The sequence below is a fragment of the Nipponia nippon genome, unplaced genomic scaffold (genome assembly GCF_047370975.1).
Source record: "Nipponia nippon isolate SJK-2023a ecotype South Korea unplaced genomic scaffold, ASM4737097v1 scaffold_8, whole genome shotgun sequence".
Lineage (NCBI taxonomy): Eukaryota > Metazoa > Chordata > Aves > Pelecaniformes > Threskiornithidae > Nipponia > Nipponia nippon.
Genome location: NW_028262402.1, coordinates 35,229,805 through 35,243,190, shown reverse-complemented (window position 1 = coordinate 35,243,190; position 13,386 = coordinate 35,229,805). Strand labels below are relative to the sequence as shown.

The 13,386-nt window shown below is 39.1% G+C and overlaps 1 protein-coding gene across 4 annotated transcripts in view; it reads left to right on the top strand.

The window, feature by feature from the left end:
• Nucleotides 1–7,978: 7,978 nt before the first annotated feature.
• Nucleotides 7,979–13,386, top strand: part of CEP78 (centrosomal protein 78) — a 29,408-nt gene continuing 24,000 nt past the window's right edge. For 3 of the 4 annotated variants that reach the window (XM_087742451.1, XM_087742448.1, XM_087742446.1), the window contains exons 1-6: nt 7,979–8,037; nt 10,347–10,623; nt 10,850–11,025; nt 11,658–11,730; nt 12,262–12,365; nt 13,151–13,325. In XM_087742451.1, coding sequence (XP_087598577.1) covers nt 10,371–10,623; nt 10,850–11,025; nt 11,658–11,730; nt 12,262–12,365; nt 13,151–13,325 — 781 coding nt within the window. In that variant the 5' untranslated portion in view covers nt 7,979–8,037; nt 10,347–10,370. Of the gene's footprint in view, nt 8,038–8,083; nt 8,175–10,346; nt 10,624–10,849; nt 11,026–11,657; nt 11,731–12,261; nt 12,366–13,150; nt 13,326–13,386 lie in introns of those variants that run through there. The other variant, XM_087742447.1, reaches the window with a different exon arrangement.

Here is a 13,386-nt window from a genome sequence, read left to right as displayed (position 1 = left end):
ATAAAAAAGAAGTAACATTTAAATATGTCACTTTCTTTCCTCAAAATACTGTCTTGCACAGTACAATCACTCTTGAGGTCTACTTTTCTCAGAGACAGGTGCTAAAAAATCATTCTTCCTGTGGTATCCTTCTGTGATGAAGTGAAATTAATCTTGCGTTCTGAAGATTTGAGCATTCTCTAAGTAATGTATTTGGAAGTAATACTGTCCTTGTCATTACAGTATAGTCTGTAATTTATTAAGTTTGGGTTAAAAGTATGCAAGTTCATTCTTTTATTGCTTGTATGTCTTACACGTCATAGAAGTTAAACGCCTTTTTATTGAGAAATAAAACTGGCTTTGTAAAACATAAAAGGTTCTTGGTAAACTTAAATTTTTCTTTTTGGCATTACAAAATTATCAAACTTTCTTTCCTTTTCTTTTTATATTTTTATAACTTTTAGGAAGTTAGAAATTTCTTATTTGCATTTTAGGAAACTCAGTGCCTGATTCAGTGCCTTCACTAGCTGTTAATGAAGCTGAGTGAATTTCTGTGGTTTTGGTGCTTAGGGCTTGCGTATTTTGGGAGCCATTCATACGTATAATGAAGTAGCAAAGCATTTTTCTCAGATGACAGGTGCAAAACGTGTTTTAGGAAGATCCTAAAAAGAATATTCAAAATAAAAAATATGTTACTTAAGATACTTAATGTATAATTTAAAAGCCCTGTAAAAACGGCACAAATGTTTATCTTTAAAAGAATAATTTACCTTGAGAATTTACTCTCTTGTGGAAATTGGCAAGCTTCACCTGAAAGAAACTTGTATCTAGAAATAAAAAATAGCCTATGGATTACCCTGTTAGAAAATTTCTCAAATTCAAAGGCACAAAAACTACGCAAGTATGCCAAAATTCTGAGTCTGAGCAAGCTTCATTTAATGTCACATGGGGACTTGCCATTAACAGAAAATAAGAAGTCATTATATATTGAGTAAAATGTCAGAAATTATTAAACTAGTGATGATGGAAAGCTGAACAGAAGAAATACATTTATTATTGTAATTATTCGGTAAATATTTGATGAATTAATTCAATTTCATTGACTTAATCCAATGATATTTAGCTCTCTCACCCTGTGTAGCTAACTACAGGTCTGGTAATGAAAGCTATGCAAGAACCATATTCTGCCTCATCCTGTGCTGCTAGCTGCCTCTGCCCGATCTTCTTCAGGCCAAGGTGCGCAGGCATCCAGAGGGAATTTCTGGCTGTTCAGCAGCAGTGCCAAGTACGGTAGATACCTGGGTGTCTTGGTTCCTGTCTATGCCTCTTGGGAGATGTTTTATCTGGAAAATTCTGTGTTCTTCAGGCATTAGGATCCCCTTGCAATACCATCTTATACATTAATATTACACAGCTGGAATGAGGATAGACAATATTCCTGCTTTCAACCATTTAATTCTATGTGATTAAGTCCATTGTAATCCATATGTTTCATCAGCAGATAGAAAGCATATCTGAAAGCTACCCTGATGAAAAAACGTGTTTTCCATCCTTCTTCAGCATTGATATTCAAAACTACTATATATTTCAAAATTAGTATATAGTAATTACTACTGTTACTGTAACTTACGCTGGCAGCTCAGGCTGTGCAGGTCTGTGTAGTGAATCAAAACAGCATGACTAATTCTGTGCAATGAAGCCTAGGAAATTGTTCCCAACCTAGGAGAGAAATTAAGGTCAAGAACAGTTAACTAAAAGTGCATTATTTTCTTATACATTCATTATATCATAAATTTTACCTACTTAACTATCTGTTTCAACAGAAAAAAAAAATGTTATTTCACATATATTATTTTACATGTTTAATTTATATTCTTATATATACAATTGTGTATAATTATACATACGTTATATATTTTATCCTATATACAATATTATATATATAGTGTATATATATCATATATATCAACACGTAGTGAATGATGTTGCTATTTTTGTTCATACTTTCTTTCTATATCCTCCACACTCATTATTTAGCCATTTCCTAACTTTGGGGCATTTAATTTTCTGGGTGATTTTTTTGTTGTGGCTTCTTGTTAAAGTTATAGCAATATATGGCTTAGATAGTTTTCAGTACAACTGTTGGGGGAATAATGATTTATTTTCTAAGACTTTTGTACCAAGATGGTTGATTTTGTTAAACAGCAATTTTGAAAAATAGAAAATAAAGAAAAAAAAAATTAAAAAGGGAGACAGTGAATGAGAAGGAGAGACAAAAAGAGAGAAAAGGCTTTCTGTACATATCTGACAGTGAGACAAAAAGGAACAACAAAATTATACTGCAGGCTAGAAGCCTAGCTTTTGAGAACAAAAAGCAAGGCAGTGGTAGACAAACGGAAAAAAATCCTATTTCTACTGAAGAACAACTCCTTTGCATTCAGGCTTCATCACATGGACTTGGAGCTCCCGGTCTACTAAAAGGAGTGCTAATCCATGGAATGGCTGGCATGGCTGGCTATTGCAGAAAGAAAAGAACTGAATGTATTTGGCCTATATCCAGCTCAAGATTTCTAAAACAAAGAATATTTACCCTTGCACTCTCAGTGTTGTTTTTTTTTTTTTTTTCTCCTTAGTCCATAAGTATTTCATTCTTCCATCTTGGCCAACTTTCTCCTTTCCTTTCAGCCTGTCCAAAGCGTATCTCCTTACCACTGCTTCAGTCTCCAGTGCCCCTGCCATGTTTCAAGAGTTTTTGTGCAATTGCTTATTATCAGAAGAACTTCTTTCTTTATACCAAGTTTTAGACCTCTTTGGGTTTCTCAGTGTGCCTTACTGTGAAAATTCACAAACAATGACTCATTTTTTTTGACTTGACATGCCTTTGGACTGCCCTGAGTTAGACATTGAGATTTGGTGGTTTAATTTACACGTTTTGTGTGTGTTCAAGTGCCATGTCCTGTTACAGTATAATGCAAGTAATAAATAACACTGCGCACTTGTCATTATGCAATCATGAGCTTCCCAGAAAAATATGATAAAGCTGTCTAATGATGACACAATGAAGTAATTATTTCCTCCTTGCTTTATGCAAAAGCTTTACAGGCTCTACCAATACATCTCTGCTTGAGGAACATTGCCACCTAGCAACAAAGTATCCTCTCAGGCTTCTGGACAAAAGCTATGAAGAACTTCCCTAGCAGCAGCTCTTAAAACTTTTTCAAATAGTTTTGGAAATTTTGTGTTTGTCCTTTTGCCACTTAGCATGCAATGCCAGCTGGCATTCTGCAGAATAGAGGAAAATTGCTAGCTATTTAGTTGTGGAAGCAGACTTTAAAAGGCTAGATACAGAAGTTTAGAAAAAAAAAAAAAGGGACAAAATGTTAAGTTGTTCCTTTAACATGTACTGTGCAGTAAGGGATAATGTGAAAGAACACCAACCAAGTAGGATACCTGCCAGACGTCCTCATAAAGCCGAGAGAACATATCTCCTGCCCACCCACTGACAGGGTAGAGTGCACAGCCCTTTTTTTTCTCCCTGATGCCTCTAAGAAAGCTAACATTGGCTATGGTGTGAGAGTGACAAATGCTTGCAGTGTTAAATCAGATCAAAAATTAGAATTAGTATACATTACACAAACAAACAAACAAATACAAAGAGCATATGGCCTAGAAAGATACAGGAAAAAAACAGTGAGAACAAGAATGAGTTGAACAAATTCAGCAAAATGATGACTGGTGAAGAGGACATAATTTGCCAAAGTGACAGAATTAGGTCTGTTTTGGGACTATTCTCTAGAGCAGAGACATCTGGTATCTATCTCACCAAATCATTTCATATTTTTTAAGATCTAAAACAGTAATGGGAACTGACTCTGACAGGAAAAGCAAGTAATGGTTTGTCGTGGTTTAACCCCAGCCAGGAGCTAAGCACCACACAGCCGCTTGCTCACCCTCCCACCCCCCGGTGGGATGGGGGAGAGAATTGGAAGGGTAAAAGTGAGAAACTCGTGGGTTGAGATAAGAACAGTTTAATAACAAAGTAAAATAAAGTAAAATAGTAGTAGTAGTAGCAGTAGTAATATATACAAAGCAAGTGATGCACGATACAATTGCTCACCACCCGCCAACTGATGCCCAGCCCCATCCATACACTGACCATGACGTCATATGGTATGAAATATCCCTTTGGCCAGTCTGAGTCATCTGTCCTGGCTGTGCCCCCTCCCAGCTTCTCGCTGGCAGGGCATGGGAAGCTGAAAAGTCCTTGATGGTGTAAGCACTACTTAGCAACAACTAAAACATCAGTGTGTTATCACGTTATTTTCATCCTAAATCCAGAACACAGCACTATACCAGCTACTAGGAAGAAAATTAACTCTATCCCAGCTGAAACCAGGACATGGTTATAGTCACAATTACAAAATATAGGACATTTTACATAAAAATGAGAAATCTAGCCAAAGAGAAAACATAGAATACTACAGTAAAAATTCAAAGTCTCATTTTTTAATGCTTTAATAAGACAAGTAAATAGCTTTCATAAATTCGTCAGAATACTGTCAGAAGTGCTATGCAGGCAATGACTGAACATGAATAAAAGAAATATAGCAAAATGGCTTACTCCCAAGACCTGAGTACCCTAAAATATATGTTTTGACAAGCATGTCATATATATTACATGCTTAAAAATATTTAAATACTATTTTAACTGTATAGATAGTTACTAAGAAACAAAAAAAGGTCTCATTATTGCTGAGTGAGCTGGGCTTCTATATACACCAATGACTAAATGCAAGAAATGAAGAAAAGCTATTAAAAATGCATTTTATTAGTATCTTGTCAATCACTAATAGTGTAAATCAGCCTCTTTTTCCAGTGTCATGAATAAGTATTGTTAAGTCTCAACTGTGGCAAACTTCGATGATCTAATACATTTATTTTCTGTCTTCTGTTCTTTCTACATTGAATATATGAGACTAGTGTAACTATCTGGAAGTCTGTGACCACAAAAGACTGTGGAATACTTTTGAATGACAGGAAGATAATATGTCTTTTTTATCATTTGCAAAATAAGAGACAGTGTAGTATATACCCCGTTCACATAATACTGTGGTTCAGATTTAAGTGGTCATAGCTTGCCCATATGTTTTTTTTTCCTGGAAATCTAGAACAATTCTTGGATGATAATATATTATTAAATTTTTTACAACTGATCAATGATCCAAACCTTTGTGTTATTTTCAAAGTACACAGTGGCCATAAAAGAGGATTACTTTAGTCTGTAGGCTGTGAAAACCCTACAAATTAAAGACTGGAATGCAGAATGGGGTATCAACTGTATGTTCATCATTACACGTATCACAGCATAAAGCCTGAATTTAGAGCCTACACAATGATTCATATACACAGAACACTTTTTACACTTCCTCAGTACCCAGCCCTTTTGGTAGATCTGTGTCATGTGTACCAAAATTTGATTTAAAAAAAAAAGATGTAAAAAAAAAAAAAGGTGTAAACTTTAGAGGAGTAAATAGAATGCAAAGCAAAACCAATTAATTAAATGCTGAGGAAGCGGATGCTCAGCGTAATTTTTTAAAGTAAACAAAATTTGGTAGGGAGCAACTTGCAGCAGGTTCTCTGCAATATTATGAATTTCAGCTTTGGAGATGTCTATTTACTGGCAAGACAAATGCCCTTTTAATTATAACTTAATTATGATCTATGCAGCGTGCAGTTTTAGAGATCTAGTGTGATTGTTTCAAGGCTATATCTGATAAAGAATATGGATAATAGCTTTGACATGCCACAAAATAACAAGAGCTATATTAACAGTCTAATCACTCTTCATCTTGCTTTTATTTCAGGCTTATTCTTGATGCATAACACATGACTAATCAATTGCATACAGATAAGCTTCTTGCTTCATTTAGATGGCAGTGACAGTGCTGCTGTGATTCAAAATTCATCTTGAAATCCCAGTCTCTACAGTGGACAGCATAATTGACATTGAAATTGACAACAAAATGCAAGGCTGGAGGGTCTCCAATATATAATGTGGGCAAACACCAAGTCTGGCCCTCCTGGAATCTTCACAGATGCTTTCTATTTTTCATAGCTTAAAATGCATAGAATTCCAAGTTACTGCTTCTGAAATATCATATCAAGCATGTTAGATTAATTTTCCAAAGGAAATAGGGGCATTCCACCCCTAAGTGATTTTAGAAGATGTGGTTATCATCTTACACCTTTGATTTGTAGATAAAAGATGGTTTGCAGATGTCATGCTATACAAGAGCAAAATCCTGACTGGGTGAAAAGACTGTCCAGAGAAATAAGGTGGGTAAAGGAATTTTAAAAAAGTACAAAAGTTGTTATGGACATATTAATCAAAGAGAAAATTACAAATGCATGTGGACTAGCAGTGAAGTAGTCCCTGCTCATTAACTCCCTACCTGTTAAAAACTGATTTAATTAAGTAGCACAAACAGCAAATCTTAAAAAGTAAAGATTCTTGAGAATATTTAAATTTTTCTTTGCTTTAGTCTGTGGCATCCAGAGGTATGACAAGCACTGGAAATATTTTGTCATGCAGTCAAGAAATGAAAGACTGCTGTTGCCATTTAGCTGGTTGTGGCCCTACGTCCCTTGTCTTTTGTGTTCGATTCACAAAATGTCATGATGAAACAACTTGTACGGATGGTGACCTCAGACTTACTGAAACAATTCTCATTCTGGACTTGATTATAGCACTCAGGCTACTTCAGTTGCTTCTGATGTTAGTTAAAGACAGTGTGTAATATTGCATCCATGTGAACATAGTGTTCTCACAGTGTTCTAGGGGCCTTAACCTGTTTAATTTCTCTGGAGTTTGCTCAGCTTTAGAGTTTAAATCCCGCGGTCTACAAGCAGACTAGAATCATAACTTTTTAAATAACCAAATCACTCTTAGTTGTCAATTTACAGTAATAATTTTCTTAAGTAGTTGATGTCCCTGTCCACAAATGAACAACAAATTCTAGGATCAGTGCATGGACTACATTTGAGCCATTTTGCCTGAAATAGCACACCTTGTAATGCTCTCCGCTGAACGTTAGTGAGAACTCTCTGATCTGAATTGAAGTCACGTCTTTGTGAACTAACCTAGCAAACTAATGAGACATGCAGCTGTGGAAGAGGAACTTCTTTACTCCCCCTCAGACTGCTGAGACCAGCTGACTGCAGCTACTGCTGTAATTCAAAATGTTTATCTGTACAGCTCACTATACATCTGCTTTGCTGACAGTAAAGCTACACAGTGTCTATAACGACATACTCAAGGACAGTATGTTTCGTTTCTTCTAGCACTGCATTTAAAGTTTTTATTTAGGGAACAGTAGTGTCCATTTAGCGGTAGAATATTTGTCTAATAACCTGTTTTAGATCTCTCCTGTCTGGCTCTGCTCTAAAGACACACTATGCTCGTGTGGGGACCAGGGAGAAAGGAACCTACTAAACTTACCCTGCCCTCAGCAGGGAAGCGTTTATGCGGCAGCAACGCCTAGAACAGCTCACCGCACCTTGCCGATCCCTCGGCTGCCGGTCGGCCTGGCGGGCCGCACACCCGCAAGGTGCGTGGCTGGGGCCGGGGGCTGCCGGGACCGCGGGAGCCCAGCTCCCGCCGGCGGCCTGCGCCCGGCCTGCTCACCCCGTCGCGGGGCTGCGCTCGGATACCAGCACCCGCGGCCGCGGGAGGAGGCAGGAGCGGGGCGGTAGGGCTCCGAGGACGGGCAGGCCTCCCGGCCCCCCGCCGCGACCGCACCGGAGCCGAGGCGGCTGCCGGGACCGACCTCCCGCCCTGGCCAGCGAGCGAGAGCCCTCCCGAAGCGCAACTGGCGAGGCGGGGCACGGGAGCGCGGCGGCCGGGCGCGGCCATTTTGAATGTATGAAGGCAGGAGGCCGGAGGGGTGGCAGCCAATCGGGGGGCAGCCCGGCGCGCCACGTGGCGGCGGGCGGGCCAGCGGCGGTGGGGATCCCAGGGAAACGGCCGCGGGCGCGTGACCGGCTGAGGCCCGAGCGGAGGTGGGCGGCTGCCGTAACGGCTGGCGGCGGCCGGCGGGCTCGGCAGGGGGTGCGAGGGGGCCGCCGGCGCCGCGCTTCAGCGGCGGATCGCGGGCTTCGGGGCCGGGGCCGGGGCCGGGGCACGGAGGGGAAGGCGGGTAACTCCCGCGCGGTCGTGTCGGTGCCGCGATGGGAGCGGGCAGGGGGCTGGTGGCCCTGCCCGGAAGGTGGGACTGTCCGGGCCGGTGGGGGGGGGGGGGGGGAGTGCGGGGCGGGAGGGAGCGACTGCTGTCATGTCCCCGTGGCTGATGGCGAACGGCGGTCTGCAGTTGATGTCGGTTTAACAGTGTACGTTGTTGGGGAAGCGGAGCACTGAAGTAGTTCCCTGAGTTGGTGGCAATACTGAGTGGGTGAAACATAAAAACCTGTTTTACCCCAGTTATAACCAGAGTTGTTTATTTGCGTATGTTAGGTGGGTGCTGTATTACACACTGGAATGCAGTGGTCCAGCAGGTCAAATAAAATGTGTTTATCCCCAGCAGACCACCAGGCCGTGCTTAATAAAGTGTGTAAGCGGAGAGTACGCGCGCAGTTAAGCTTCCTGCGTGTGCCTCGCAGTTCCGGGTGTAGGGCATGGCCGTTGTTTCTGTGGGCAGTGGTCTTGTATGGAATGTTTTTGCCCCCCTATAGATGTGCCCAGCTGTTTTTCGAGTCGCTATAACCTTATAGCTTCCTCAGTTTTACTATGTGCTTTGTTTCTTTATTTTACTTTAATTTGCCAGCAGCTAGTACCATCTGATGTCTTCTTGCTCCTATATGGAAAGAGATAGTAAATAATTGTACCCTGTGTACATCCTCAGAGCCAGTCAGGATATTCTAGGGTTGTGTCAGATGCACTAACTTGCATGCAGAAGAGTTCTAGTTTACATAGTTGTTTATCAGTTGGAAGTTGTTGTGGGTCTGATCAGCTTGGCACTTTTCCTTTCTACCTGCAAGTGAGTTAAACTCCAGTGCTAGGGCTAGGAGCTCCTTTCTTTACTTCAGTTAGATAGAGGTGCGGTGTTCAGGTGTTGCAATGAAAGCCACTGTGACAGAATGTTGCTTAAGCTTTGGAGATAAAAGACTAATATGTTGTGCATTGATACATCACCTGAAGCCAGTGATGCTTTACAGTTGATGGTCACTTTCTGAAGCTGAGGTGTTGGATTATAATTTAGTCATTTCTGTTCCTGTGGCCACAGTGTGGTCGTTATCTAATGCTAGTAAATCAGAGCTAAAATAAAAGAAAGAAAAGGGCGTAGAGAAACTGTTATTAGAGTTTCTATTCCTACTATTGTTACAGTTTCAGTCACCCAAATACTAATAATGTGGTTATTTTTTTCTAAATTGTATTCTTACAAAGTACTGTCCTCATGTGCTTGTACATATCCAGTAATTCTTGTCCCATGTTGACATACAAAGTGTTTCAGAAGGTCAGCTGAAGCTTCCTAGTCTTTAACAATATGAAAAAATGTTCGCAATGTAAACAGTGTTTGATACCACATGTGGGATACTTAATGATGTCTTGAGTAATAAATAAGTAAATGGGTCCTCTAAATAAGCTGACAAATATTCCTATTGAGACCATGGAATTAATTACTCTTAATAGCTGTGCCATAGCAGTATTTAGAGATTCTACTTGGGAGTTAGTACTGTTTTGCTACATGGGTACTAATATGTAACAAAAACTTATGCCTGAAAAGTGCTTTCCTAAATATACCGGGATAAGTATATAAGGTATGCAGTAGCAAAAATATTTAGGAAAACCCTTGTTTTATTCTGTATTATGGGAATTTAGACTTTTGATTGAAGTAGCAGAGAAGCTCACAACTAGCTCTCTATGGAATAGTCATTTGTATCCCTTGATGGTGGGTCAGGGAGTGTCCAGGGCTTTCAGGAGTCTATGCCCTGTACACCCTGATACTACAAAATTAAATTTTAAGAGGAAAACAAGAACTTTATGGGAGTTAGTGCCTGAACACTAGGCCTTTTGTGTTTTGGGTATACCTCTTTGTGTTTTGGGTATACCTATTTGTGTGGAAGAATAAAAACACAGGTTTGTTGGTTGGTTTTTTTCACCCCCTTATTCATTCATCTGTACTTACACAGGTGGTGAGCATCACAAGACATCAGTGTTTTAGCAGCCACATCAAAGACATGTACATGCTATACAATATCCATGAACATACTCATGTTTTGGGTATGCATGTTGAATTTAGACTGTGTTGCAAAATCAATTACACATTGGAAAAAGTTTATATCTTTTTTTTTTTTCCCTTCCCCTATTTTAGAGAGACATTTATCACCTAAAAGAAATGATTGAGTCAGTCAAAATAAGAAGGCAGTGCATGCTGGATTTCTACTCGCATTATGAACATCTTTGTGCTCTTCAAGGCTCTGTCCCACTGAAAGCTGTGAAGGCTAACCTGATTCAGGGTGCTCTTGATCTAACTGTAGATCGCATCAAAGCTGCTGATTGGGCACCACTTCTGAATGCTATGAGGCATAATAAGACTCTGACTTCTATTGGAATAAGAAGTTTTCATCAACAAGGTCTTGGAGAATCAGGTTTGTAGTGATGGCTATAAAAGATAAGTAGATTGATGTATGCATGTTAGAATTCGTTGCATAAAACTTGAGTGTGATTGAATATGTGGGGGGAGGAATTGTAATACCAAAGGAATTTCTTCAATTCTATTTAAGGAAAGCAGCAAAAAAGCAAGGTGTGATTATGATTGCTTTTAAGTCAATAGGGACTGGATTTTACTGATGTGTAATTTTTGTTGTTCACTAGGTGTTGAGAGATATAAGACTTACTTTAGAAGGAGAATTCCAGCAATTCGATCAAAAGACTTGACTGGCCAACTATGCAAAGCTGTCAAAGGCTGTCTCAGTATATCAGATGTAATAAAAAATTTAGAACTGCAGGGTTTGCTTCTGAGGGAGAGAGATCTAATACTTTTAACAAAGGTGAGAATATATCAGTGTACAAATAAATGGAAAATATGCTTAGAACATAGAGAAATAGCAACTAAATTTTATAAATGTTTGTCACAGATAAGGATGTTCCTCTTCTGATATCTTTGAGTTACCCATCGTATGAATGATTCTGCTGAGACATTTAGTATAACCTAATCTTGCTGAACCTGTCAAAATCACGTAACCTTCTCTTGCCCTGATTCATCAAGGCGTGTTACAAAGTTCTTAGTAACATCTCTGCCATGTGTTTAGGGCATATAACCTATGCTTGTGACTGAAACTACTGTGCATGTGCATAACAGAAGGAAAGTTGTGTGACACCAAGGAGATTAAAACCAGTCTTCCAAGATGTGTTATGGGAACACTCTCCAGTTCGCTCGTGAGTGGCTTCTAGGAAAGGAGGTTGCTGCTTGTCGCCCATAGGCTATGGCTCCTCCAATGCTAAAGAAGTGAACCAGCTTAAACTGAGCTTTAAGGTTCACTTGTTTTGACCTTCCTCTGAACCCCCTAGAGTTTTTTGTAGGGAGCACAAAGAGTTCTGAGCAGTTTGGGTGACTTGGTCTTTTCTTTGTTTGTATTTTTGCTTTTCAAGCCAGTTAACAAACATTGTTTTTATTCTGAAGGGCTTGGCCACAGCTTCATCTCTGGAGAGTGTCTCTTTAGCCCACTGTCCAATTGGAGATGGAGGATTAGAAAGTAAGTTCAGAACCAAAAATGTGCAAATATACTTCTCTCTTTTTTTAGTCCTTTAAATAGGTAACTAAGTTTTTCAGTATTTCTATTCCTGTTTTAGATTTGTCTATAGTGATTAAAATAACAATCTCCACTTTATTCTACATGACTTAACAACATTGGAAGACTTCAATTTCTTCATTTCATGCTAGCAAATAGTCATACTACTTTATAATGATGTTTATACTTTTATTTAAAACAACAGTCATATCAGGTTAACTCCTTCTTGTTTTGTTCATGTTTACATAAGTAAACTGGAATAAAATATTTTCTAGCTTGTTCAGATAGTCTTTGCTAAACAGTTGGGCTAGAAATATACAGTCTTAGAACACCTTAAAAGTATTTAAAATATACATTGTATTTCAACACTGGTTCTTTGTCAAGGCTTTTGCCTGTTAAAGCTGATTCAGCTTCTTAATATGGCAGTGAAAAAGTGTGCTCTGATAATCTGGCTGTGGTGTGTATAGATAACATGCATGCTTTTGTTTTCTTCAGCAATCTGTCAGAGTATAAAGAATTCAGCTACTATCAGATATGTAAACTTCACAGGATGTAGCCTCACCTGGCAAGGAGCAGAACATATAGCGAATGTATTAAAGGTAATTTAATCACCTGTCTTAGAACCAAATGTTCACAAGAACTTAAATACGTGTGATTTTTTTTTCTTTTACCTTCAAGCTCTAAATCCATTACAGCACGTTGTGAGCAGCATATGTGAATACTCAAGTTAAGCATGTGAATACTTCTTCTGAAATGTGTGACTTTGTATGCCAAAAGTAGCTTAGTTTACTGGTGTGGGATTTAAATATGGTGTTTCTTAGTAAACATCAGTTAAACAAATAACAGTTCAGACTGATGTATTTTTTTAAAATGAGGATTAGGGCTGTAAATGTCTGACACCTGTTTTGGGGAACGCTTCTTTCATTGTCACAAATTTTGAAAAATGTCTTAAGTATTCTTAAGCATTGGGTAAGAATAATTGAGTTTACAGTTCAGAAGCTACTAATTAACTGATTAGTAAGCTTGTGACTAGTACACTATTCTAATTAATGTTAACATTGATTTGCATGAAAGCACATAATTTCCTAGTGTGTGTTTCCTATTCAAGATGCGTTGACAGCGTCTGTCTGCAAAAAGAAGGTAATAAGATGTTTTGTAGCCATATTTAATAATTTGCATTGCAAATTGGATGATCCGAACAAACGTGACTTAGCTGTAATGTTTAAAAATTACTTGTATTTCTTGAACTCAGAAATGGTGTAACTGTGTTTCTTATATCAGCACTCAAGCTATTAAACATCAGTTACAAAGATAACTTGTGAGCTTCTCATCATCAGCAATGGCTTTGCCTTTGCACTTGGTAACAGCTGCTTTGTTTGCAAAGCACCAGGCAATGAAAAGACATGGTGAAGCTTGGGCTGAAAGCCTACGTTACAGGAGACCTGAACTTGACTATATGTCCGGCTTGAGGCGGATTACTTTCAACTGCAACATGCTTGTTGGAGATAGAGGAGCAAGTGCCTTTGCAGACTGTCTAGGGGAGGACCTTTGGCTAAAAGGTATTGTGAAATACTGACTCTTAAGATATAGCAGTGGCAGGAGAAAACTTAAAATTGTCAG